Genomic DNA, 26,256 nt, shown 5'->3' with positions numbered 1-26,256 from the left:
CATCTGTTGAGGGCGTTGCAGTAGCCATGCTTGAGCCGGTGCTGCTTTCGCCACCGGTAACCAAGGGAGACTGTGGCCTATTTTTCGAACGTGAGCCTCTGCCTAACCCACGAATGCGGACCTTGTTAACCCGGGCGACGTCCGAGCCGGTATCACACTTTGATCTAGTTATTACCATAATAAATATCTCCACAGAATGTGGGTGTGGTCACTCTTAGCTTCATTTCTCCCCATAGACCTTACTGGCATGGGTGTCCCTACCAGGAGCTTGTGCTCCAGCCTGCATTGCCCTATGGATCAGTAAAATTACTGGGCTCTCCCACCACGACCAGGTGGTGACCACGGGAGAGTTATTATTATTATTATTATTATTATTATTATCAACTCGTCTCGATTATACATATAGATTAGCACCAAAAATGTTTACGTAAATAATACAAAATGAATGATGCAATAAATTAAAATAAAATCATTTTCTTTTATTCAGTATTTTATTGATAATTTGCAAAGAAAGATATTTTCTAATACATTTATGCAAAATAATTATAGAGAGTTAAGTACTAATAATTTTATAAAACATATTGTTATGTTATGTTTTGTTTTGTTTTGTCCTAACTAGTGTTTAAGTTTTTTATCATACAAAAATTCAAAAACTAAAATGAGTAAGTCTTATTAACTATGAGATTATGAAAACACAGTATTAAATTGCTGTTTAATACTGCTTCACTATATAGGGTAAAAATGAAAATGCTCACACTACTCTTCAAAATTTGTCATCACCCAATATTGGTCTAGATAAATTTACCACACCACAAATAATAGTTAACATTTTGTCAATATGTGGCAGTAACGTCCAGTTTAATTTTTGTTTTAAAACAGCAAATAGTTTCATTCTCTGAATAGCACGTTCAACATGTACCCTGGCCTTTGCTATTTCTGCAGTTTCCAGTGCATCATGCTGCTTGCTTAACTGATTTTGCTTTATTACAAATGGTTAACATACTTAACCAATAGCTCTAGCAGAACAAGCATCTTTTATATGAAAACCTTTATCTGTCATTACTTGAACTGCATAAGGATCAAGTAAATTTAACAAATTTGTTTCCTCAAATATGGCTTTGTCAGATGCCATACCTTCATATGCTTTACTTAAATAGGTGATAAGACCAATTAATTATTATGCCTTTTTGTCCTTTCTAACTCTATTTAAAAAGTAAATAACTGACAGGTGAACTAAATAAAGAACATTATTTTTGATCTGTATGCCTAAATATCTGCATCCATAATTTTCCAGTATAATAAGTCCTGTTAATATATAAAATGTACTAGTATACAAAATAAATTTTAAATAGGTGATAAGACCAGATGGGGTAATTCCAACTAATACTTTAACAGTATGCTTACTATAGTAATGGGAGTAAGTTAATATTCTGCAACTAATACACTTTGGTTTTTCAACCAAAACTTCAGTGTAGTCCAAAATCACACGAACTTTGCTGTATTTTTGAAAGCACAAAGGTAAGTTTTTCATTATCTCTTTTTTGGAAGGCCACACAATTGCAGCACTTAATACTTGACTCAGATAAGCAATAATATTTAAAAATATTCTTCTACATGTTGTCATGGAAATTTGAAATAAAACTGAAACACAAGCAAAGGGCAAGGCCCGTTTTAACTTCATCATAACAAGAACAATTTTGACTTTAGTAGATATTGTAGTAGGCTTATAAGCAGTATTGTTAGACTGCAACTCAGTACACAAGCAGAGATGGTATCAAGCATTTTAAAACTGTTTAAACCTGTGAAAATATTCAATTCATTGTCTGATTTTATTAAGTCAAACACAGTAAATTTCAAGGTTGAACCTAAAAGTGTATTCACTTGAATTCCTTTTTCCATTAAAATATCCCGTCCTCCTGAATGTTGGATTTTTCACTTAAATTTAAGAATGCCATAGCTGCATTTTTTTCCGTTTGTGATACTGATGTCATATCTTCATCCTTATCAATTTGTGAGGTCATTTGTTGATCTGTACATGCACAGCAGTAAATACATGATTTAGACCAGGATGTACTGGGCTGTGACAATTCGAAAATGTTGGCGTCATTATTAGGTTGATATGTAGAATTTTCCTTGATTGAAATTTTTTTATTTGCCTGTTCCAAACCTAAACATTTTGTGATTTCAATCATTATAAGATCTTGTTTTGGCATAGTGTTATTTTAAAGAAATGCATCTGACGAAATTAAGAAACAGACCTTTATTCCGTATTTCTTGTCTTTCTTGGGCACGAATGAACCTTTGTTCAGCAATCTGTTTTGAGATGGTTGTATCAAACTTCCTTATCGGTATGTATCTAGTTGGATACAAATGAGGTTTTAAATAATGACGAGCGCCTATGAAAACGTAAGTACCTGACGTGATAACAGTTAAAATATACTTATAAGAAATTGTTATAACCTGGCCAATAGTAATCGTCTTTATGAAAATGCAAACTGCAAACGTACAGTACGTAGATGTCGTTGATTGCTTTCCTAACTTCAGTTTTATTTTCCACTTTTTTCTCAGTAATTTATCTTTTGGGAATGTGTGCATATGTACAGTGGTGCCTCGTATAACGTACGCCTCGAATAACAGACGCTGCGAACAACGGACTTTCTGTTTGGCCGTTACGTGACTCGAGCAATGGACTGGCTGCAAACAACGGACTTTCTGTTTGGCCGTTACGTGACTCGAGCAATGGACTGGCTGCAAACAACGGACTTTCCGGCATAATTGGTGACTGCTCCATGGGTGCGTTCTTTAATAGCGGTCGCTCTGCGTCTCCGCTACTACGGGAGTGCGCTGCTGTTCGTAGGCATTTAGGAACGACGGTGAAAGGAAGAAAGATGGCAGCGCCAGCACTATCGATAGTATCGTAATGGAGGAATCTATAATTCTAAAATATGAACTTTAAAAGGCAAAAGAAGGGTCCCAATTGTAAAATTTAACCATAAATGGATTATTTGTTGAAAGAGCATTCAAAATAGCCTCGAAAAAAATTCGTAAAGACACTTTCATCACCGCGTGCGCTAACTCGCGCTTTAGCAATATCTAAATTCTTATTCATAAAACCACATAATGGGGCCGGAAACGAAACTATCTGAGCCATGGAAGACGCCATGTTGCTTTTCACCGTAAACTACTGCTACAAGCGGCCGTTTTTGCCGTTCGACGGCGTGCACTCCCACCGGAATTTAGGAACGCGTTCCGCAGGAATTTTTACACGGATGTCGCTCGCGCAGAGTTAAGCCTGGTACTCACATGCGGAAACGGACGACAGAAACCGTCGACAGAAACTGTTGCCATTTCGTCGTCTTTCCGTGTCGCGTGTACTCACATGCGGAAATTACCCTACAATTGAAACGCACCATCTGCTAGCCGTAAATATGAACAAGCTGCCATAGTAGGTATGCCACGTGCCGGTAGTCAAAAATGGCTTCTAACGGGATTGCTTTGTTATATCAATTAAACTTTTTAAGTTTGCCTTTGATCTTATCGCAAATAAAAAAACCTCAAAAACGGATAATTTGGATAGGAAAAATATTCTAAATCGTCGAAAGTTAGCTTTCGTAACCGAATTTCGATTACGCCATTCCCAATACTTCACGCAGTAAGTTACGTCTATTTGACATTAACATTAATATTAATATTTGTTTATAGTAATATAGCGTATAAATGGAATATATTAGCATATTAGTGTACAAATAAAGCTTTTTAGCTTGGCGACCGCCGTAGTTCGAATGCTATCGTCCCACGTGATCTTTATGACGACATTCCTAAACGGCCTTCCTATTGGTCTAATTTTCGCCGTTCCGCTTTTCGCGACGGCATAAGTTGAAAATTTTGAACTTCGTATTCCGTCGGCTTCGACGGCAAAAGTGACGTCATTTTGCCGTTCCGTCGACAGTTTCCGTCGTCTGTTGCAGCATTGAGTACCAAAATTTACGCGGAAGAATAAAAGAACGCACCCCATAATCACTTTTTTATGCTGCGGATCGAATTAGATGTTTTAACACGTATTTCGTAGATATAATATAGATGTAACATGACATTCCATGGGTAAAGATTGTGATGAAATAAGTAGATGACTATTTATTAATTTATAATAATAGAATAACGAATGATAATAGCAAATTTTAAATATAATAAATAATATAAATGAAAATATAAAATTTGATATAGAAATAGAAAAACATAACGAAATTAGTTTTTACATATAACGATAACAAACGAAAGAGATAAATTCTCTTTTAATACATATAAAATTAAATTAAAATAATTAGAATATAAGTTAATTTTTAATAATTACTCTATGAATAATTTAAAAATTTGGCAGAAACAATATTATAAAAATAGATATAACGCAAAATATAAAAAAGATAAAAATTATAAATCCTTTCCCTATATTAAAAATATTTATAACAATTGTAGTATCAATAAAATCCTAAAAAAGGACAATAGTTTTGGCCGTATCTTTGAACAATAAAATTTCACATAATGTTTATAATGAAAGGGGAGGACAATATAAAATTAATGTTGAAAAATTGAAAAAAAACAGGTGTTTTATATAAAATTAATTGTAATTGTCAAAACCCAAAATATTACATAGGTAAAACAGGTCGGACTTTACAGATAAGAATTTAAGGACAGGAAACGACGATAAGGTTAAAATATTATAATTCTGCTCGGTTTAGTCAAATAAAAAACAGTAACTGTCGGATTGATAGAAACAACATTGAAATCCTTCATTCCGAAATAAAAGTTTATAAACGTAAATTTGAAAAACACATCAAAATTATAAAATCTAATAGTAAAAATTTAATTAATGTCTGTAACGATCTGAAAATAGATCAACAATTGCACAGTCTGATAGAGGGAGTTATGACAAAAAGTTTCCTGTAATATAAACGTCATACAGTGCAAAGTACGATGTATTGCGAGTTGAACAAATATTAATGTATTCTTTGTAATTTTTTAGAGAAAAGTTTTATTTTTTGAAAATAACTTCTAGAATGTTGCTATAATTACTTTTATCCTAATGCTGTTTTAAAAATGTATTTTCGGGAATTTTTAGTGATTTTGTTGTATGATATACGACCATTTTGAAAGTAATATAATTTTTAAAAAAGGAAAAACTTCCGTGTATTAAAAAAATTTTTATATATTAAATTTTTATGGTTATTGAATAACGATTAGTAAATAATGTAAAAAAGATTCAGAAGCGTCATATGAGCGTGGTAGACGAATTTGAAAGAAAAATTGTGGAAAACCTTTTCGGTATGATAAAATAGTTTTTTATGTCAGAAGATATAATATTTACGCGTTATATTATCATATTGCTGATTGTTTTTAAGAAATTCTTTGGTATAGCACTGAACAGGGGCAAGATTTTAGGACCGAATGAGCGGGTAGTGCTCCTCCCAAACTGTGGAAGCCCCTGTGCAAGCATAAATGTCAAAAGAACCATACCTCAATATGTTACATTTCGCGAAATATAGCCCTCCAACGATGCGCCTACGCCATTTTCGGTCACGTGACTCCACGCCCAAAAGGTACAGCGTCACGAGGCCGAATTTTTTTTTCGTGTTCTCCCCCTCTCAGTGTTTAAAGAAAGCGTGCGTTCCCCTTTCTTAGCCACCAACGCGCGCCTCTCCCTCATATCCATGCCGCTGCCATCTCCTCCTCGCAAATTAAGACAGAATCGGCGCAATTACTCCAGATATTACAGGTTGTGACAAGTAAAGAATTTTCAGAGTCCTGCCAGAAATACATATTGATTATTGACAATCTGTGAGATGTCATAACAAGCAAAAATTTAAATAAAATAATAAGCAGAATTGAAATTAATAAATAAAATGTTTTCTAATAATTTATGAGTTAGTTATACTTTGTTTGCAAAATTTCCAAAAAATAACTATAAATGTCTGCAGTGCAGTTTGATGATCTAATCTGTAGGATTGTAAATAAGATACAGAAAAAAATCAATATGAGAACTAATATTAGCAAGAATTAAACTACAATTCCTATTCAAGTTGATATCCGACGCAAGCGAAACTTGAAAGAACGTCAACTGCAGTTCAAACTTGAAAAAAGTTTTCAATGTTATTTCATATTTCAAGTCAAGTAAATGACACGTTCATATTAGTTAAGTGATTTCGAGTTGCTTCAATTCAAGTAACTTGACTAATATGACAGAACTTTAAAAGACAAATATTAGAAACCAAAAATAGCCAAAATTAAAACAAGAGTTTATATGACTGAACAATAAATAATAATGTTATACTAAGGAATTTTACAGAGAAAACGTCAATTAATAAAAACATCGTGAAAAGGAGCGAATATTTATTACAACATCGTCACAATGAAGGGCTGCAATTTTTACTTAGTGTAGTTGACTTTTGTGTAAATAAAAGTTTTTAAAAAATGAATAAATAGATTAAGACACTTGTGATGAACAAAAAAATACAATATTTACAAAAACGAACGTCATTGTGCATTTTACATTAACAATGTAAGAAATTCTTTCATATTATTTTATAAAATAAAGTCTACTTAATTCACAGTAATAAACCCTAAACTGAGCGATTTACTATAAAAAACTTTTTTATAAAAAATATTAGAAATTATTTAAATATTACGTATAGGCCTATATGTTAGACTCAAAGAACGAACACCCTTATTGAGCCGAACATATACTTCCGCTGAACAACAATTAAATATGCGTTACACTTTACGTTAAACCCTTTATTTCCGAGATGAATCTCGTAATATACTATAATTGGCGAGTAAAAACACTTCGGAAAATAATTGTATTTTACTCACTTTTTTCTATGCTACCTTTTGTAACTGCAAAAAAGTAAATCATCATTAACGTAGAGAATAATTCTGCCTTCATTCTTGTTCTCGTCTATAATCAACGCAAATATTTCGATATTTTTATTGACTACTATGACGTTTGTGTTTAGATGACAACAAGTATATAGTGTTTGACGTAATGAGTGCCGATTAAACAGAACCAATCAAACTGCGCTGATGAAGTGATTGTAAATTCGATTGGCTGTCGATTCATTTTATCAGGTGTCAACCTATTTATAATGGACTAAACTAAAGAACAATTGAAATTAAATCGATCACACAAAAACTTGCCTTGTAAAATTGAAAATGCAGTTTATTTCAGAGTCAGTTTTGTCTTCTTAGTGAAAAACTCTTACGATTATAAAGGCTCTGATTAAATACATACGAATTTTCTATGCAAACCGTAAGTCTCGTTAGTTCAATTTAACGTGTCCCCTAAAAGTAGCTAGAACTTTATTGCTAACTGAAATACATTATGTACAGAGTTAAGAAACTACTAATTTCTGTTTGAGAAAATATATTTTAAGTTTAATAAATTAAAAATTACAGCCCAGCGTTGTGTGATTATCACAATAAACTATTAATCATGTTACATTTAAGGATTATTTAAGAATGCATTTGTGTACTTTTCATAGCTTCTAGAGACTTTCAATAACAAACGCTTACAATAACATAAGAAAATTTAATTGTCTTTCGATCGGAGTATCATTAGTAGATTTAATAAAATCTACAGATTTAAAGAAACAAAAATGATAAATACATTTCCCATAATTTTCACAAAAGAAACGTCAATCTCTGGTCGAATCAACTGTTTAATCTGGTATCAACTTTGTAATTTTTACGGCAAAATTTTCAGATTTTATGAATTTTCAATATATTTTAATTACTATTTAATAAAAAAGACCAGAATAAATAATCATTATTCTGGAAAATTTACGTAGATCCTCCGGTATAGAAATGAAAAACAAACTAGTTGTTTGTTTTTTCCTTTTATTTATATAAACGAACAACAATTTATTTACTTTTATGTATTGACAGCACCATATTATAGTTAGTACAGGGTGGGAAGAAAGTCGCTTAACACTCCGGCTACAGAATATAGATTATAGGAAAATACTGTACATTGTTAAAACCATGTAACGTGGAAAATTCTAACTGTTCGAAGTAGGTCAATAAAATTTTTCAACTATGAATTCCTTGTAATATTCTGATTTGTAATTATGTAGTTTTGTGTCGCATGATCCCTTTCCATTTCCAGTTACGGAATTGCATTTAATTTGGCCGACATTAAGATGGACACCTTGCGTGTGACTCGCATCAATTCGTTTATCCCATGATGTAATGTGTTTCTGACATGAGCCAATTAATTTTGGGTACATTCTACGTTCTTTAGCAAAGGTGTTAAGTGACTTTCTCCCACTCTGTGGTTTTTTTTTTTTTTTTGGAATCTTTTCGAGTTATGTGCAAAATCGGCTGTTTTTATCGGTTTTCATTATAAAATTTAGTAAACATTCTGTCAGAAAAACCAATAGAAATAGTAAACGATTAGGTCGATGAAATCTTTAATTTAATCAGTGTCTGACAAAGAACTCATCAGTCGGCACATGATATTCCTACAGTTAAATTTTAAGTGAGTGGTGTACTAGTAAACAATAAGTGTATTAAAGTCAGTAAATGTGTATAATTATCTATCATTGAGAAATAATCTGTCTTTATCTGCTTTAATAAAATGAAATCTGTAAAAAAAACTTTTTAAAAACAATTTTAGAAAACAGTTAAAACATTTCCACACGAATAAAGAATAACTATAATTAAAAAGATTGATTTAATTAAGGTAAAAATTCCACGTTTTGTCTGATATTGATTTTATCAAAATATTATGTTTACGAGCAATTATTAATTGACGTTGTTACAATGCCGGGCTGCAATTTTTAATTACGTTTTAAATTTATTTCGTTTAAATTATATGCCGTTTACTTTAAGTTAGTAATATCTTGCTCCTGTACATCATTTTGTTTTTGTTAAAAATAGAGTAATGTCCGTCATCCATCTATCTACTTTCAGTGAAAAAAATTAAATTGAAATAACTTGACTACCTCTGTATAGCGAAAGCTCATCTATAATAAGTTGAGGCCTTACGATTTTTTCAATTGAAAAATTATTCAGTAACTTTAATTAAAAGAAAATCAATAGTTTTAATTAAACTTAATTTATTATAATGCACAACAATAATTTTTAATTCTATCGCGTGCGACATTAGTTATAGGACAGAAGTGCATTACTGCTGTTGTTACGAAAATGGAAATCGAATTTTTTCTTTCGTGGCTGTTATATACAACAGAGAAAACGTATGACGATCGATAAAAGATAAGTCTCCCCAGATTTCTACATTTGAGTTCTTAAAACACCTTCAAACGTCTAGAAATAAAATAAAACTTGGGTTTAACTGTGAAATTCATAACTTTATCTAATTAATTTGGAAAACTAGACAAAAAACTAAATTAAATTTTTGGAAGCGAACAACGGATTTCGTGGGAAATTTTATAATTTATAACATCGTAAATTGTACACTTAACATCCGACTTCATCACTTTCTTCTTTCTGAAGCGATTTCGTGACAGTTCCCACGGCAAATCTATAAAAACCCGTGTTCTTTTCCTCTCGGGAAAGACTCTTTCGATCTGACCAGCGAGCGTGCTGTAGTCGATTCCCTAATTATTTGTTTTACACAGTCGCTATAAAGTTGACCTAGGGCCTAATTGGACCCGTTGACCTAACGCCTATCTGGATTATTCGACTGAGAGTTTTATTTGGAAATACCGACGTCTACGGAACTTGAAAAGAGGTATGAAATGATCTATGTAAACTCTCTCTCGAGTTACCCATACACCTATCCGAAGGTTAGGATTGTAGCTTAAAGTTTTACTTTAATAAATCTTGTTTGTTGTTTTAAAATGGTGTGTTTACTCGACTGTCGTCCACGCCTTCTTGTCGACCACATGTCGCCTCACCTCAACTCCCGTAACGCGTAACAAAACGTAACAGCCATCTTTGACGAGTGAGTAGGTCAAAGACCTGTTGCTGAAAAAAGCAGTTCGGGAAGGGGCTCACATAACATTTATTATGTGAGCCCCTCCTTGGTGGGGAAGTTTAACATCAATTTATGAAGGTTGTAGAATTTTAAACTATATCGATGAGTTTATAAAATATGAAACTCAGATGAACCATGTTATTCCACAAACAATTTTTGAAATTTTTCTTTATAAATTTTATCGGCTTCATTCTTTAACTATGGTAGTAAAAAACCTGTCAATATTTTTTGAATATAAGTATAAATACAGATGTAATTTTTTGTTACAATCAACAAATCTTTAATGTTATATTATTTTAAATTGCTACGTTAAAAATTATTATTATTATTATTATTGCAAATCAGTTCAATTTAATTTTATAATTGAACTAAATATAATAATAATAAGGCAAAGTTTAATTTGCCTTATTGTTAAAATAAAATTAATTTATTTAAGATTCATGTTAGTATAGCTAAAAATATATCGGTGTTGTATTATTTGAAGTTGTCATGTTTTAATTTACTCTGACATTAGGATAAATTTGATAGCTAAACACAATATATTAAACTTATTGTTAAAATAAAATTTATTTACAAACTGTTCAAATAACTTATAATTCCTTCTTTTCATCTGTAGAAAAATGGCCGAAGGATTCAGCGAAAAAATGCGTCGCCGACTGTACGAAGAATATGGGATAGGAGCTGATGGCTCCGATAATCCAGCTTTATTTGACAACATAACACTCCAGGTTTCTTGGATAAAGTCCGATGATGGCAAATTACAAAGAGGGTGAACATGGAGTCGGGGAAAAGGACATAGAATTATGTCAAACAAGCAGTTGACAAGTGTGGCTGCATTACCACGAGGTCGAACTCATTTTAATAAATTTTGATATTAATAATCTGTAAGTAGCGAATTAATACCATATTATGAATAAAATGAAACTACCATCCAATGAGTATAATCAGAGATTTATTTTCCAGAGTTTATCAGTTAAATAAATATTATTTCAAAGAAATAAATGAATTTTAATATAATTTTATAGATTTTACATTAGCAATTTGTTATATCAATGAATATTTTGTATAGTCAGTAAAAATATTTATGTATAAAATCTTTTTGTTATTTTCTTATTAAATATAAAATAATATTAATCCTAATTTTTAATTTATATAAAATTACAGAATGACTTGCCGATAGATTTTGAAGCATTTCAACTTATTGACTGTTAGACATAAAAACATTAACAACTAGCAGCAAAAAGACAAATACAAAAGCGTCGCGCCAGATGACTGAGATAATTTTACAATGGAAACCGTTTTTCTATTGTGTGAGTTAAATTTTGAAACGATTCATTCTATGAAAATTCACTGATTATTCATGGACAAACTATCAAAAAGTTACATTCTTTGTTATTTGATTTCTTTGCTATTTGTAAATGATGCATGTATCATACGAGAGATCTATTCGTAACGCAGAAAACAGCGAGCAAGTATTTATTGTGTCATCGTCAAAATGCCGCGCTGCAATTTTTAATCATATATTTTCAATTTCTGTAATTTACAATGTATGATCTCTATATAAAATTAGCACTGGTTTGCCCCTGTACATCGTACGTTTTCTACAATAATGCCGTACCAGTCAATTATATTTATTTTATCGAAGCCTTCTGTACCCAGGCTATCGACACCTGTTCTTGTTATTTAATTACGTATCGCAAATACGCGCATTAAAAACGCTATTTATTTAGATACTAAAAATGTTATTTTAAATTTGGAAATTTTTTTTAAGCATGCAAACCTGATTTTCTTATAAGGCCAGTAGTGGTGTATTAACTCGAATATTTCACTTATAACCAATAGTGTCTTCTATTTTAGAATATGAGACTTTATTTTTTAACCTTTTTCTATTTTTCAAAAAGTTTTCACCAGTTTATTTCATTTCCTAATTTTTTCCTCTTTATTTCAAAAATTTTACATTGTCTTATAACAAATTCTCATTACTTTCTGCTATTCTTCCGTTAAGTAAAATATAAAAAGTATAATATTGCACGAAATACATTTGTAATATATTCATAAGAGATTTTTCACATTTGTTCCATATTTTATCTGCATAGTTTTTCTACAACAAAAGAATTTTAACTAAAAAACTAAAGCCAGTACCCAGTTTCTGTTTTTGTTTTTCATCGTTTGGAAGTCTTTTTCGTCATTGACACAAGTTTCCCAGTTTGTGAACAATTCTAGTGCTTATATAATATGGAAGAGAGTACGATATACAATACATATGAATTCGCTCGGTAAGAGTTGATATAAGAGATGATACATGTATTACGTAGATAATAGAAAAAATTGTCACATGTAAATCTATCCCCCATAACAGGAGCCGTAAGGTAAAGATGAAGAAGAACGCCCGCAATTCGTCCACATTTGAATTTAAATGTCATATTGTAATTTAAATGTTATAATTCAAAATTTTGTCATTGATCCGAAACTTCTGTTTTTGAAAATAAAGCAAAAACGACTTATTCAACTGTCTGCATATCATTTAAAATTTTAGTGGCGCCATCTGTTACTACATTTCATTTCAAAAAATTTTATATTTTTTACTTTTATTAAATGATAAAAAGTTTTATTTTGACAGTAGTGATGGGTGTTATAAGAATACGGTAAATGCTAATAACGAAGGAAATTCTCATTAAATCCACCTATGATGGAGATACACATGATCCCTTTTATCTTCTTACTCCTCAACCTTTAGCCAATAATGTTATAACATTAATTTTTCTAGTACACAAACATCTCTGAAAAATTTCAGAAGTTTTCAACAAAAAGCACAAAATTTATTAAACTTGAAATAAAGTGAACAAATCGTGCCCTTAACAGACTAACATCCATACACACTAATGTTATGTGAGCCAACCAAGGGAGGGCTTACATAATTAATGTTATGTGAGCCCCTCCCCGAACTGCTTTTTTCAGCAACAGGTCTTTGACCTACTCACTCGTCAAAGATGGCTGTTACGTTTTGTTACGCGTTACGGGAGTTGAGGTGAGGCGACATGTGGTCGACAAGAAAGAGTGGACGACAGACGAGTAAAGACACCATTTTAAAACAACAAACAAAGTTTTATTATAGTAAAACTTTAAGCTACAATTCTAACTCTCGGTTAGGTGTACGGGTAACTCGAGAGAGAGTTTACATAGATCATTTCATACCTCTTTTCAAGTTCTGTAGACGTCGGTAATTCCAAATAAAACTCTCAGTCGAATAATTCAGATAGGCGTTAGGTCAACGGGTCCAATTAGGCCCTAGGTCAACTTTATAGCGACTGTGTAAAACAAATAATTAGGGAATCGACTACAGCACGCTCGCTGGTCAGATCGAAAGAGTCTTTCCCGAGAGGAAAAGAACACGGGTTTTTATAGATTTGCCGTGGGAACTGTCACGAAATCGCTTCAGAAAGAAGAAAGTAATGAATTCCGATGTTGACTGTACAATTTACGATGTTATAAATTATAAAATTTCCCACGAAATCCGTTGTTCGCTTCCAAAAATTTAATTTAGTTTTTTGTTTAGTTTTCCAAATTAATTAGATAAAGTTTTGAATTTCACAGTTAAACCCAAGTTTTATTTTATTTCTAGACGTTTGAAGGTGTTTTAAGAACTTAAATGTAGAAATCTGGGGAGACTTACCTTTTATCGATCGTCATACGTTTTCTCTGTTGTATATAACAGCCACGAAAGAAAAAATTCGATTTCCATTTTCGTAACGACAGCAGTAATGCACTTCTGTTCTATAACTAATGTCGCACGCGATAGAATTAAAAATTATTGTTGTGCATTATAATAAATTAAGTTTAATTAAAACTATTGATTTTCTTTTAATTAAAGTTACTGAATAATTTTTCAATTGAAAAAATCGTAAGGCCTCAACTTATTATAGATGAGCTTTCGCTATACAGAGGTAGTCAAGTTATTTCAATTTAATTTTTTTCACTGAAAGTAGATAGATGGATGACGGACATTACTCTATTTTTAACAAAAACAAAATGATGTACAGGAGCAAGATATTACTAACTTAAAGTAAACGGCATATAATTTAAACGAAATAAATTTAAAACGTAATTAAAAATTGCAGCCCGGCATTGTAACAACGTCAATTAATAATTGCTCGTAAACATAATATTTTGATAAAATCAATATCAGACAAAACGTGGAATTTTTACCTTAATTAAATCAATCTTTTTAATTATAGTTATTCTTTATTCGTGTGGAAATGTTTTAACTGCTTTCTAAAATTGTTTTTAAAAAGTTTTTTTTACAGATTTCATTTTATTAAAGCAGATGAAGACAGATTATTTCTCAATGATAGATAATTATACACATTTACTGACTTTAATACACTTATTGTTTACTAGTACACCACTCACTTAAAATTTAACTGTAGGAATATCATGTGCCGACTGATGAGTTCTTTGTCAGAATAATAATATTAATAATAATAGCATTATAACATTTAATCAGACAAATACAATTATGTAGTCTAATAATAAAAAAACACTTTAATTCTATAAATTATCTTGACTGCTTAAATGAGATTATTTCTAAAAAATTTTTTCTAAACTATACATTTAATAAATAGGTAAGAAAGTACTCTCTCCCTAATATACATATGTATTTGTACACTTTTATTTGCGATATTTTTACCATGTACGGTAGATTTTTATTTCTCAATGATAGATAATTATACGCATATACTTACTTTAATACACTTATTGTTTACTAGTACACCACTGACTTAGAATTTAACTGTAGGAATATCATGTGCCGACTGACGAGTTTTTGTCAGACACTGATTAAATTAAAGATTTCATCGACCTAATCGTTTACTATTTCTATTGGTTTTTCTGACAGAATGTTTACTAAATTTTATAATGAAAACCGATAAAAACAGCCGATTTTGCACATAACTCGAAAAGATTCCAAAAAAAAAAAAAAAACCACAGAGTGGGAGAAAGTCACTTAACACCTTTGCTAAAGAACGTAGAATGTACCCAAAATTAATTGGCTCATGTCAGAAACACATTACATCATGGGATAAACGAATTGATGTGAGTCACACGCAAGGTGTCCATCTTAATGTCGGCCAAATTAAATGCAATTCCGTAACTGGAAATGGAAAGGGATCATGCGACACAAAACTACATAATTACAAATCAGAATATTACAAGGAATTCATAGTTGAAAAATTTTATTGACCTACTTCGAACAGTTAGAATTTTCCACGTTACATGGTTTTAACAATGTACAGTATTTTCCTATAATCTATATTCTGTAGCCGGAGTGTTAAGCGACTTTCTTCCCACCCTGTACTAACTTTAATATGGTGCTGTCAATACATAAAAGTAAATAAATTGTTGTTCGTTTATATAAATAAAAGAAAAAAACAAACAACTAGTTTGTTTTTCATTTCTATACCGGAGGATCTACGTAAATTTTCCAGAATAATGATTATTTATTCTGGTCTTTTTTATTAAATAGTAATTAAAATATATTGAAAGTTCATAAAATCTGAAAATTTTGCCGTAAAAATTACAAAGTTGATACCAGATTAAACAGTTATTCGACCAGAGATTGACGTTTTTTTTGTGAAAATTGTGAGAAATGTATTTATCATTTTTGTTTCTTTAAATTTCTAGATTTTATTAAATCTACTAATGATACTCCGATCGGAAGACAATTAAATTTTCTTATGTTATTGTAAGCGTTTGTTATCGAAAGTCTCTAGAAGCTATGAAATATACACAAATGCATTCTTAAATAATCCTTAAATGTAACATGATTAATAATTTATTGTGACAATCACACAACGCTGGGCTGTAATTTTTAATTTATTAAACTTAAAATATATTTTCTCCAACGGAAATTAGTAGTTTCTTAACTCTGTACATAATGAATTTCAGTTAGCAATAAAGTTCTAACTACTTTTAGGGGAAACGTTAAATTGAACTAACGAGACATACGGTTTGCATAGAAAATTCGTATGTATTTAATTAGAGCCTTTATAATCGTAAGGGTTTTTCACTAAGAAGACAAAACTGACTCTGAAATAAACTGCATTTTCAATTTTACAAGGCAAGTTTTTGTGTGATCGATTTAATTTCAATTGTTCTTTAGTTTAGTCCATTATAAATAGGTTGACACCTGATAAAATGAATCGACAGCCAATCGAATTTACAATCACTTCATCAGCGCAGTTTGATTGGTTCTGTTTAATCGGCACTCATTACGTCAAACACTATATACTTGTTGTCATCTAAACACAAACGTCATAGTAGTCAATAAAAATATCGAAATATTTGCGTTGATTATAGACGAGAACAAGAATGAAGGCAGAATTATTCTCTACGTTAATGATGATTTACTTTTTTGCAGTTACAAAAGGTAGCATAGAAAAAGGTGAGTAAAATACAATTATTTTCCGAAGTGTTTTTACTCGCCAATTATAGTATATTACGAGATTCATCTCGGAAATAAAGGGTTTAACGTAAAGTGTAACGCATATTTAATTGTTGTTCAGCGGAAGTATATGTTCGGCTCAATAAGGGTGTTCGTTCTTTGAGTCTAACATATAGGCCTATACGTAATATTTAAATAATTTCTAATATTTTTTATAAAAAAGTTTTTTATAGTAAATCGCTCAGTTTAGGGTTTCTTACTGTGAATTAAGTAGACTTTATTTCATAAAATAATATAAAAGAATTTCTTACATTGTTAATGTAAAATGCACAATGACGTTCGTTTTTGTAAATATTGTATTTTTTTGTTCATCACAAGTGTCTTAATCTAATTATTCATTTTTGGAAAACCATTATTTACACAAAAGTCAACTACAACACTAAGTAAAAATTGCAGCCCTTCATTGTGACGATGTCGTAATAAATATTCGCCTCTTTTCACGATGTTTTTATTAATTGACGTTTTCTCTGTAAAATTCCTTAGTATAACATTATTATATATTATTCAGTCATATAAACTCTTGTTTAATTTTGGCTATTTTTGGTTTCTAATATTTGTCTTTTAAAGTTCTGTCATATTAGTCAAGTTACTTGAATTGAAGCAACTCGAAATCACTTAACTAATATGAACGTGTCATTTACTTGACTTTAAATATAAAATAACATTAAAAACTTTTTTCAAGTTTGAACTGAAGTTGACGTTCTTTCAAGTTTCGCTTGCCTCGAATAACAACTTGAATAGGAATTGTAGTTTAATTCTTGCTAATATTAGTTCTCATATTGGTTTTTTTCTGTATTTTATTGACAATCCTACTGATTAGATCATCAAACTGCACTGCAGACATTTATAGTTATTTTTTGGAAATTTTGCAAACAAAGTATAACTAACTCATAAATTATTAGAAAACATTTTTTTATTAATTTCAATTCTGCTTATTATTTTATTTAAATTTTTGCTTGTTATGACATCTCACAGATTGTCAATAATCAATATGTATTTCTGGCAGGACTCTGAAAATTCTTTACTTGTCACAACCTGTAATATCTGGAGTAATTGCGCTGATTCTGTCTTTATTTGCGAGGAGGAGATGGCAACGGCATGGATATGAGGGAGAGGCGCGCGTTGATGGCTAAGAAAGTGGAACGCACGCTTTTTTTAAACACTGACAAGGGAACTGTCGGAGTGTCATCTAATAGATTTTAATAAAATTTAGTTAATGATTATGTTACAACTATACAAACTCTATGACAAATTTGTAGTATTCACTAAAAGTGTTAATCAGAGTTATTAGCAATCAAATGTCGTACTATTTTATAGTGGTTTAACACAAATATGCAAATTTTTAGAAGTGGAAGGGTCGCGGAGGAAGACGGCAATATTACATTTAGAATAAATGCTGGAATTTTCGGAAATGGGAGAAGAATTAATAAAATTCAGTTTAATTACGTTAAAAGTATGCAAACTCTATATTAAATTTGTAATGTTTACTAAAAGTGTTGATCAGGATTAATAGCAATCAAATATTGTACTATTTTATAGTAGTTTAACACAAATATGAAAATTTTTAGTAGTGAAAGGGTCGCGGAGGAAGATAACGAAAACCGAGGTATTACTGTGACTTTGGTTTTCGTCATTTTTTGCAAAAAATTTGCCCCGGATTTCGTCGGCGTGCCACATGATCTCGTTGCTAATTTTGCGAAAACAAAGAGCGACCCACGCATTTTTCTGCTCACAAGTCATCGTGGCGGTGTTTCTTGCTGTATGAGCATTACTCCGCGCGTCTAGCCAAACAATTCCATTGCTTCCATTCTTTTTAGTTCCATCGTGGGACCAAAGAAAGTTTCCAGAGCCAATAGCCTTTCAAACAAGGCCAGGAACACGATCGAGTTGAAGGAAATCATTAAAAAATACGTGACCGGCATTAAGATTGCTGAAATCGGTCGCATGTACTGTACGGGAAGTCGGCATCCACGATAAGTTTCGTTGTGGCGAAAAAGGAAGCAAAACGGAGGCTAATGTAGCAAAAGGTGTAAATGTGCTAATGAAACGGAGACCGCAAACAATTGAAGAGGCCGAACAGTTATTATTAATTTCGATCAATCAAAAACAGTTAGATGGCGATTCTGTTTCGGAGACCATTGTATTAGTTTTTTATACTCATTTTATATTAATTTCTTAATTTTTTTTAGTATTAAACACTACGAAAACAGAGGTATCACTGTATTACATTTACAGAGTAGAAGAAGGAATAACTCAAATAGGAAACTCAATAAGGAAACTAAAATAAATATTATAAAAGATTAGATATATATACTAGTTTAACAATGACATTTAATATAAAAGTATTGATAGAATAAATATAAAAAAAACAATCGAAACGTAATAAATAAATACATTTTAATAGATATATTTAAAAGTTATTATATTCACAAATTATTAGATGGGCAACTATTTACATGATATTTTTCAACAAAGCAAAATAAACAAAGAATCTGTTGGCATCGTGCACATTTAACAAATCGAAGATTTTCGCAATTACTCTCGACACAATTTAAACTGTCAGTGTTTAAAAAAGAAAAACAAACTTGTTTTACATTTAAGAATTGACACTTTTCATTTATGAGTCCAGAAGCGAACCGTGCATGTTTAATCAAATTATTAAATATTGGCGCAGATAATTGATGATGAAGAATCGAATGTAATTTTATAATGCCATTTCTAGTTGTCCAAAACAATTTCATCGAAGAATCATTACAGAATAATTGTATAGCATTTAAAATTTCTTTAGCTAAAAGTTTTAATTGTCTATGAAATCCGACATCTAAAGGTTGGCATATAGACGTACACTTTGGTGGAATAATTAATATTTCGCATGAATTTTGATTTGTAGATGTTTGAAATACTGTATTATAAATATTAATATTTGTTTGTCCACTCCACGAGTCAATTATTAATAAAGAGTTTTCTGTTATATTTGGAGATAATACGTCTTTTACATAGTTTGTAATAATTGCTGTAGATAATTTGCCAGATGAGCTAGCTGTAACAGTTACGTTTGGGGCATTGAACAGCGATGCTTGAACTCTAGGTCCAAAGGTTCCACGAGCCTCTTGTAAGCAAATAAATACATTACCTACAACTTGTCCGTTAGCATTAACTAAATATTGAACAGTGTAGGAATGCGTAACTTTATTACTTGGAGAATGTGCAAATCCAATAATGTTTTTTTCTCCTTTATATGAAAGTGTTCTTGGTGAAATCATTTCGTATGAAAAACCACACTGATCCGTATTGAATATGAAGTAACGCGAATAAGATGGCAAAATATTTTTTACTGTTGTTCGAAATTGCGCAGCTTTTACTAAAATATCCTTTTCGTTCACTATTTCTGTTTTATTTACAAGTTTTGTAATCTTTCGAGATACTAATCTATATTCTTTTTTAAATTTTGCAACCCAAGAATCACTAGCTGTAAATTTAATTGAACTATTCAGTTGAAGAAATTTCTGTAATGCCCATATTTTTAATTGATTTCCTTTAACAATTTTATAGCTGCCTCGAGCTTCGTCAAACATTTGTTTAGTATGTTCTTTAATGATTTTTAACGTTTCAATTCTATGCTTTCGAGATTTAAATTGTTTTTCCCATTTATATAAATCACTAAAACGTTTTAATTCTTTAGCTCCTTTCAGCTGTAATGTGTGTAATTTCCATTTTGGGTGTTTCTTATGCGAGTTAAGAATTTCTTCTTTTCGTTTTGTTGAGATTATATTCTTATCGAATTTTTCATCATCTGAATATCCTGATTCACAGTCAGTGTCTGCGTTATCAATTTCTTTCTCTAGAAGCAGACGTGTTATTTTATTATCTGAAATAGGCGTATCTATAATCAAATTATTATTTTCCATCTGACAAAACTCTTCGTCATTTCTACTTACATAACTACTTAAAATATCGCTAAATGCATTAAAAAGCAGTTTGGCTACCTGTTTATCAACGTCTGAAATATTAGGCCTACAAATATTTTCTGTAGGCCAAACATTATCACATAAACGTTTAAATTCTGCTATAATATTTTGAATATTTACATTTAATGCTCCCATTTTCGAAAACTAGAATTCATTCATAAATGTAATAGCGCCGTCTTCCTCCGCGACCGTTTCACTACTAAAAATTTGCATATTTGTGTTAAACCACTATAAAATAGTACGACATTTAATTGCTAATAACTCTGATTAACACTTTTAGTGAATACTACAAATTTGTCATAGAGTTTGTATAGTTTTAACATAATTATTAACTAAATTTTATTAAAATCTATTAGATGACACTCCGACAGTTCCCTTGTTAGAACGGTGAAATCACACGAAAAAAAATTCGGCCTCGTGACGCAGTCCCTTTTGGGCGTGGAGTCACGTGACCGGAAATGGCGTAGGCGCATCGTTGGAGGGCTATATTTCGCGAAATGTAACATATTGAGGTATGGTTCTTTTGACATTTATGCTTGCACAGGGGCTTCCACAGTTTGGGAGGAGCACTACCCGCTCATTCGGTCCTAAAATCTTGCCCCTCTTCAGTACTATACCAAAGAATTTCTTAAAAACAATCAGCAATATGATAATATAACGCGTAAATATTATATCTTCTGACATAAAAAACTATTTTATCATACCAAAAAGGTTTTCCACAATTTTTCTTTCAAATTCGTCTACCACGCTCATATGACGCTTCTGAATCTTTTTTACATTATTTACTAATCGTTATTCAATAACCATAAAAATTTAATATATAAAAATTTTTTTAATACACGGAAGTTTTTCCTTTTTTAAAAATTATATTACTTTCAAAATGGTCGTATATCATACAACAAAATCACTAAAAATTCCCGAAAATACATTTTTAAAACAGCATTAGGATAAAAGTAATTATAGCAACATTCTAGAAGTTATTTTCAAAAAATAAAACTTTTCTCTAAAAAATTACAAAGAATACATTGATATTTGTTCAACTCGCAATACATCGTACTTTGCACTGTATGACGTTTATATTACAGGAAACTTTTTGTCATAACTCCCTCTATCAGACTGTGCAATTGTTGATCTATTTTCAGATCGTTAGAGACATTAATTAAATTTTTACTATTAGATTTTATAATTTTGATGTGTTTTTCAAATTTACGTTTATAAACTTTTATTTCGGAATGAAGGATTTCAATGTTGTTTCTATCAATCCGACAGTTACTGTTTTTTATTTGACTAAACCGAGCAGAATTATAATATTTAAACCTTATCGTTGTTTCCTGTCCTTAAATTCTTATCTGTAAAGTCCGACCTGTTTTACCTATGTAATATTTTTGGTTTTGACAATTACAATTAATTTTATATAAAACACCTGTTTTTTTTTAATTTTTCAACATTAATTATATATTGTCCTCCCTTTTCATTATAAACATTATGTGAAATTTTATTGTTCAAAGATACGGCCAAAACTATTGTCCTTTTTTAGGATTTTATTGATACTACAATTGTTATAAATATTTTTAATATAGGGAAAAGATTTATAATTTTTATCTTTTTTATATTTTGCGTTAAATCTATTTTTATAATATTGTTTCTGCCAAATTTTTAAATTATTCATAGAGTAATTATTAAAAATTTACTTATATTCTAATTATTTTAATTTAATTTTACGTTCAGTATTATTAGTAATTCTATATATATATTGTTAAAGCCATCACGTATATATATATATATATATATTTTTTTTTTTTTGTAGTTTCTGGATTGTAAGAGTTATAATTGATATTTTTATTTACATTAAGTGGTTTTTTATATGTATTAAAAGAGAATTTGTCTTTTTCATTAGTTATCGTTATATGTAAAAACTAATTTCGTTATAATATTCTATTTCTATATCAAATTTTATATTTTCATTTATATTATTTATTATATTTAAAATTTGCTATTATCATTCGTTATTCTATTATTATAAATTAATAAATAGTCATCTACTTATTTCATCACAATCTTTACCCATGGAATGTCATGTTACATCTATATTATATCTACGAAATACGTGTTAAAACATCTAATTCGATCCGCAGCATAAAAAAGTGATTATGGGGTGCGTTCTTTTATTCTTCCGCGTAAATTTTGGTACTCAATGCTGCAACAAACGACGGAAACTGTCGACGGAACGGCAAAATGACGTCACTTTTGCCGTCGAAGCCGACGGAATACGAAGTTCAAAATTTTCAACTTATGCCGTCGCGAAAAGCGGAACGGCGAAAATTAGACCAATAGGAAGGCCGTTTAGGAATGTCGTCATAAAGATCACGTGGGACGATAGCATTCGAACTATGGCGGTCGCCAAGCTAAAAAGCTTTATTTGTACACTAATATGCTAATATATTCCATTTATACGCTATATTACTATAAACAAATATTAATATTAATGTTAATGTCAAATAGACGTAACTTACTGCGTAAAGTATTGGGAATGGCGCAATCGAAATTCGGTTACGAAAGCTAACTTTCGACGATTTAGAATATTTTTCCTATCCAAATTATCCGTTTTTGAGGTTTTTTTATTTGCGATAAGATCAAAGGCAAACTTAAAAAGTTCAATTGATATAACAAAGCAATCCCGTTAGAAGCCATTTTTGACTACTGGCACGTTGCATACCTACTATGGCAGCTTGTTCATATTTACGGCTAGCAGATGGTGCGTTTCAATTGTAGGGTAATTTCCGCATGTGAGTACACGCGACACGGAAAGACGACGAAATGGCAACAGTTTCTGTCGACGGTTTCTGTCGTCCGTTTCCGCATGTGAGTACCAGGCTTAACTCTGCGCGAGCGACATCCGTGTAAAAATTCCTGCGGAACGCGTTCCTAAATTCCGGTGGGAGTGCACGCCGTCGAACGGCAAAAACGGCCGCTTGTAGCAGTAGTTTACGGTGAAAAGCAACATGGCGTCTTCCATGGCTCAGATAGTTTCGTTTCCGGCCCCATTATGTGGTTTTATGAATAAGAATTTAGATATTGCTAAAGCGCGAGTTAGCGCACGCGGTGATGAAAGTGTCTTTACGAATTTTTTTCGAGGCTATTTTGAATGCTCTTTCAACAAATAATCCATTTATGGTTAAATTTTACAATTGGGACCCTTCTTTTGCCTTTTAAAGTTCATATTTTAGAATTATAGATTCCTCCATTACGATACTATCGATAGTGCTGGCGCTGCCATCTTTCTTCCTTTCACCGTCGTTCCTAAATGCCTACGAACAGCAGCGCACTCCCGTAGTAGCGGAGACGCAGAGCGACCGCTATTAAAGAACGCACCCATGGAGCAGTCACCAATTATGCCGGAAAGTCCGTTGTTTGCAGCCAGTCCATTGCTCGAGTCACGTAACGGCCAAACAGAAAGTCCGTTGTTTGCAGCCAGTCCATTGCTCGAGTCACGTAACGGCCAAACAGAAAGTCCGTTGTTCGCAGCGTCTGTTATTCGAGGCGTACGTTATACGAGGCACCACTGTACATATGCACACATTCCCAAAAGATAAATTACTGAGAACTGTACGTTTGCAGTTTGCATTTTCATAAAGACGATTACTATTGGCCAGGTTATAACAATTTCTTATAAGTATATTTTAACTGTTATCACGTCAGGTACTTACGTTTTTATAGGCGCTCGTCATTATTTAAAACCTCATTTGTATCCAACTAGATACATACCGATAAGGAAGTTTGATACAACCATCTCAAAACAGATTGCTGAACAAAGGTTCATTCGTGCCCAAGAAAGACAAGAAATACGGAATAAAGGTCTGTTTCTTAATTTCGTCAGATGCATTTCTTTAAAATAACGCTATGCCAAAACAAGATCTTATAATGATTGAAATCACAAAATTTTTAAGTTTGGAACCAGGCAAATAAAAAAATTTCAATCAAAGAAAATTCTACATATCAACCTAATAATGACGCCAACATTTTCGAATTGTCACAGCCCAGTACATCCTGGTCTAAATCATGTATTGACTGCTGTGCATGTACAGATCAACAAATGACCTCACAAATTGATAAGGATGAAGATATGACATCAGTATCACAAACGGAAAAAAATGCAGCTATGGCATTCTTAAATTTAAGTGAAAAATTCAACATTCAGGAGGACGGGATATTTTAATGGAAAAAGGAATTCAAGTGAATACACTTTTAGGTTCAACCTTAAAATTTACTGTGTTTGACTTAATAAAATCAGACAATGAATTGAATATTCTCACAGGTTTAAACAGTTTTAAAATGCTTGATACCATCTCTGCTTGTGTACTGAGTTGCAGTCCAACAATACTGCTTATAAGCCTACTACAATATCTACTAAAGTCAAAATTGTTCTTGTTATGATGAAGTTAAAACGGGCCTTGCCCTTTGCTTGTGTTTCAGTTTTATTTCAAATTTCCATGACAACATGTAGAAGAATATTTTTAAATATTATTGCTTATCTGAGTCAAGTATTAGGTGCTGCAATTGTGTGGCCTTCCAAAGAAGAGATAATGAAAAACTTACCTTTGTGCTTTCAAAAATACTGCAAAGTTCGTGTGATTTTGGACTGCACTGAAGTTTTAGTTGAAAAACGAAAGTGCATTAGTTGCAGAATATTAACTTACTCCCATTACTATAGTAAGCATACTGTTAAAGTATTAGTTGGAATTACCCCATCTGGTCTTATCACCTATTTAAAATTTATTTTGTATACTAGTACATTTTATATATTAACAGGACTTATTATACTGGAAAATTATGGATGCAGATATTTAGGCATACAGATCAAAAATAATGTTCTTTATTTAGTTCACCTGTTTTATTTAGTTTTTAAATAGAGTTAAGTCACCTGTCAGTTATTTAGTTTTTAAATAGAGTTAGAAAGGACAAAAAGGCATAATAATTAATTGGTCTTATCACCTATTTAAGTAAAGCATATGAAGGTATGGCATCTGACAAAGCCATATTTGAGGAAACAAATTTGTTAAATTTACTTGATCCTTATGCAGTTCAAGTAATGACGGATAAAGGTTTTTATATAGAAAATGCTTGTTCTGCTAGAGCTATTCGTTTAGAATGCCAACCATTTGTAATAAAGCAAAATCAGTTAAGCAAGCAGCATGATACACTGGAAACTGCAGAAATAGCAAAGGCCAGGGTACATGTTGAACGTGCTATTCAGAGAATGAAACTATTTGCTGTTTTAAAACAAAAATTAAACTAGACTTTACTGCCACATATTGACAAAATGTTAACTATTATTTGTGGTGTGGTAAATTTATCTAGACCAATATTGGGTGATGACAAATTTTGAAGAGTAGTGTGAGCATTTTCATTTTGACCCTATATAGTGAAGCAGCATTAAACAGCAATTTAATACTGTGTTTTCATAATCTCATAGTTAATAAGACTTACTCATTTTAGTTTTTCAATGTTTGTATGATAAAGAACTTAAACACTAGTTAGGAAAAAACATTTTATTCAAAAAACAAAACAAAACGTAACGTAACAATATGTTTTATAAAATTATTAGTACTTAACTCTCTATAATTATTTTGCATAAATGTATAAGAAAATATCTTTCTTTGCAAATTATCAATAAAATACTGAATAAAAGAAAATGATTTTATTTTAATTTATTGCATCATTCATTTTGTGTTATTTACGTAAACATTTTTGGTGCTAATCTATATGTATAATCGAGACGAGTTGATAATAATAATAATAAA

At 31.1% G+C, this 26,256-nt stretch overlaps 1 protein-coding gene and 1 pseudogene across 1 annotated transcript; one reads left to right on the top strand and one right to left on the bottom strand.

The window, feature by feature from the left end:
• Positions 1-763: 763 nt before the first annotated feature.
• LOC136987942 (uncharacterized) lies at positions 764-1,531 on the bottom strand. The gene is made up of 3 exons (XM_067285710.1): positions 1,335-1,531; positions 1,064-1,148; positions 764-991 (listed from the first exon to the last, which is right to left on the bottom strand). The coding sequence occupies exons 1-3, from the start codon at positions 1,529-1,531 to the stop codon at positions 764-766; spliced, it is 510 nt and encodes a 169-aa protein (XP_067141811.1).
• Positions 1,532-24,888: 23,357 nt separating this feature from the next.
• LOC136987980 (uncharacterized) lies at positions 24,889-25,841 on the top strand (annotated as a pseudogene).
• Positions 25,842-26,256: the final 415 nt, after the last annotated feature.

The sequence above is a fragment of the Centruroides vittatus genome, unplaced genomic scaffold (genome assembly GCF_030686945.1).
Source record: "Centruroides vittatus isolate TY-2023 unplaced genomic scaffold, ASM3068694v2 scaffold_2931, whole genome shotgun sequence".
Lineage (NCBI taxonomy): Eukaryota > Metazoa > Arthropoda > Arachnida > Scorpiones > Buthidae > Centruroides > Centruroides vittatus.
The sequence above is the reverse complement of the archived record's forward strand: the minus strand, read 5'-3'. Positions and strand labels throughout refer to the sequence as shown.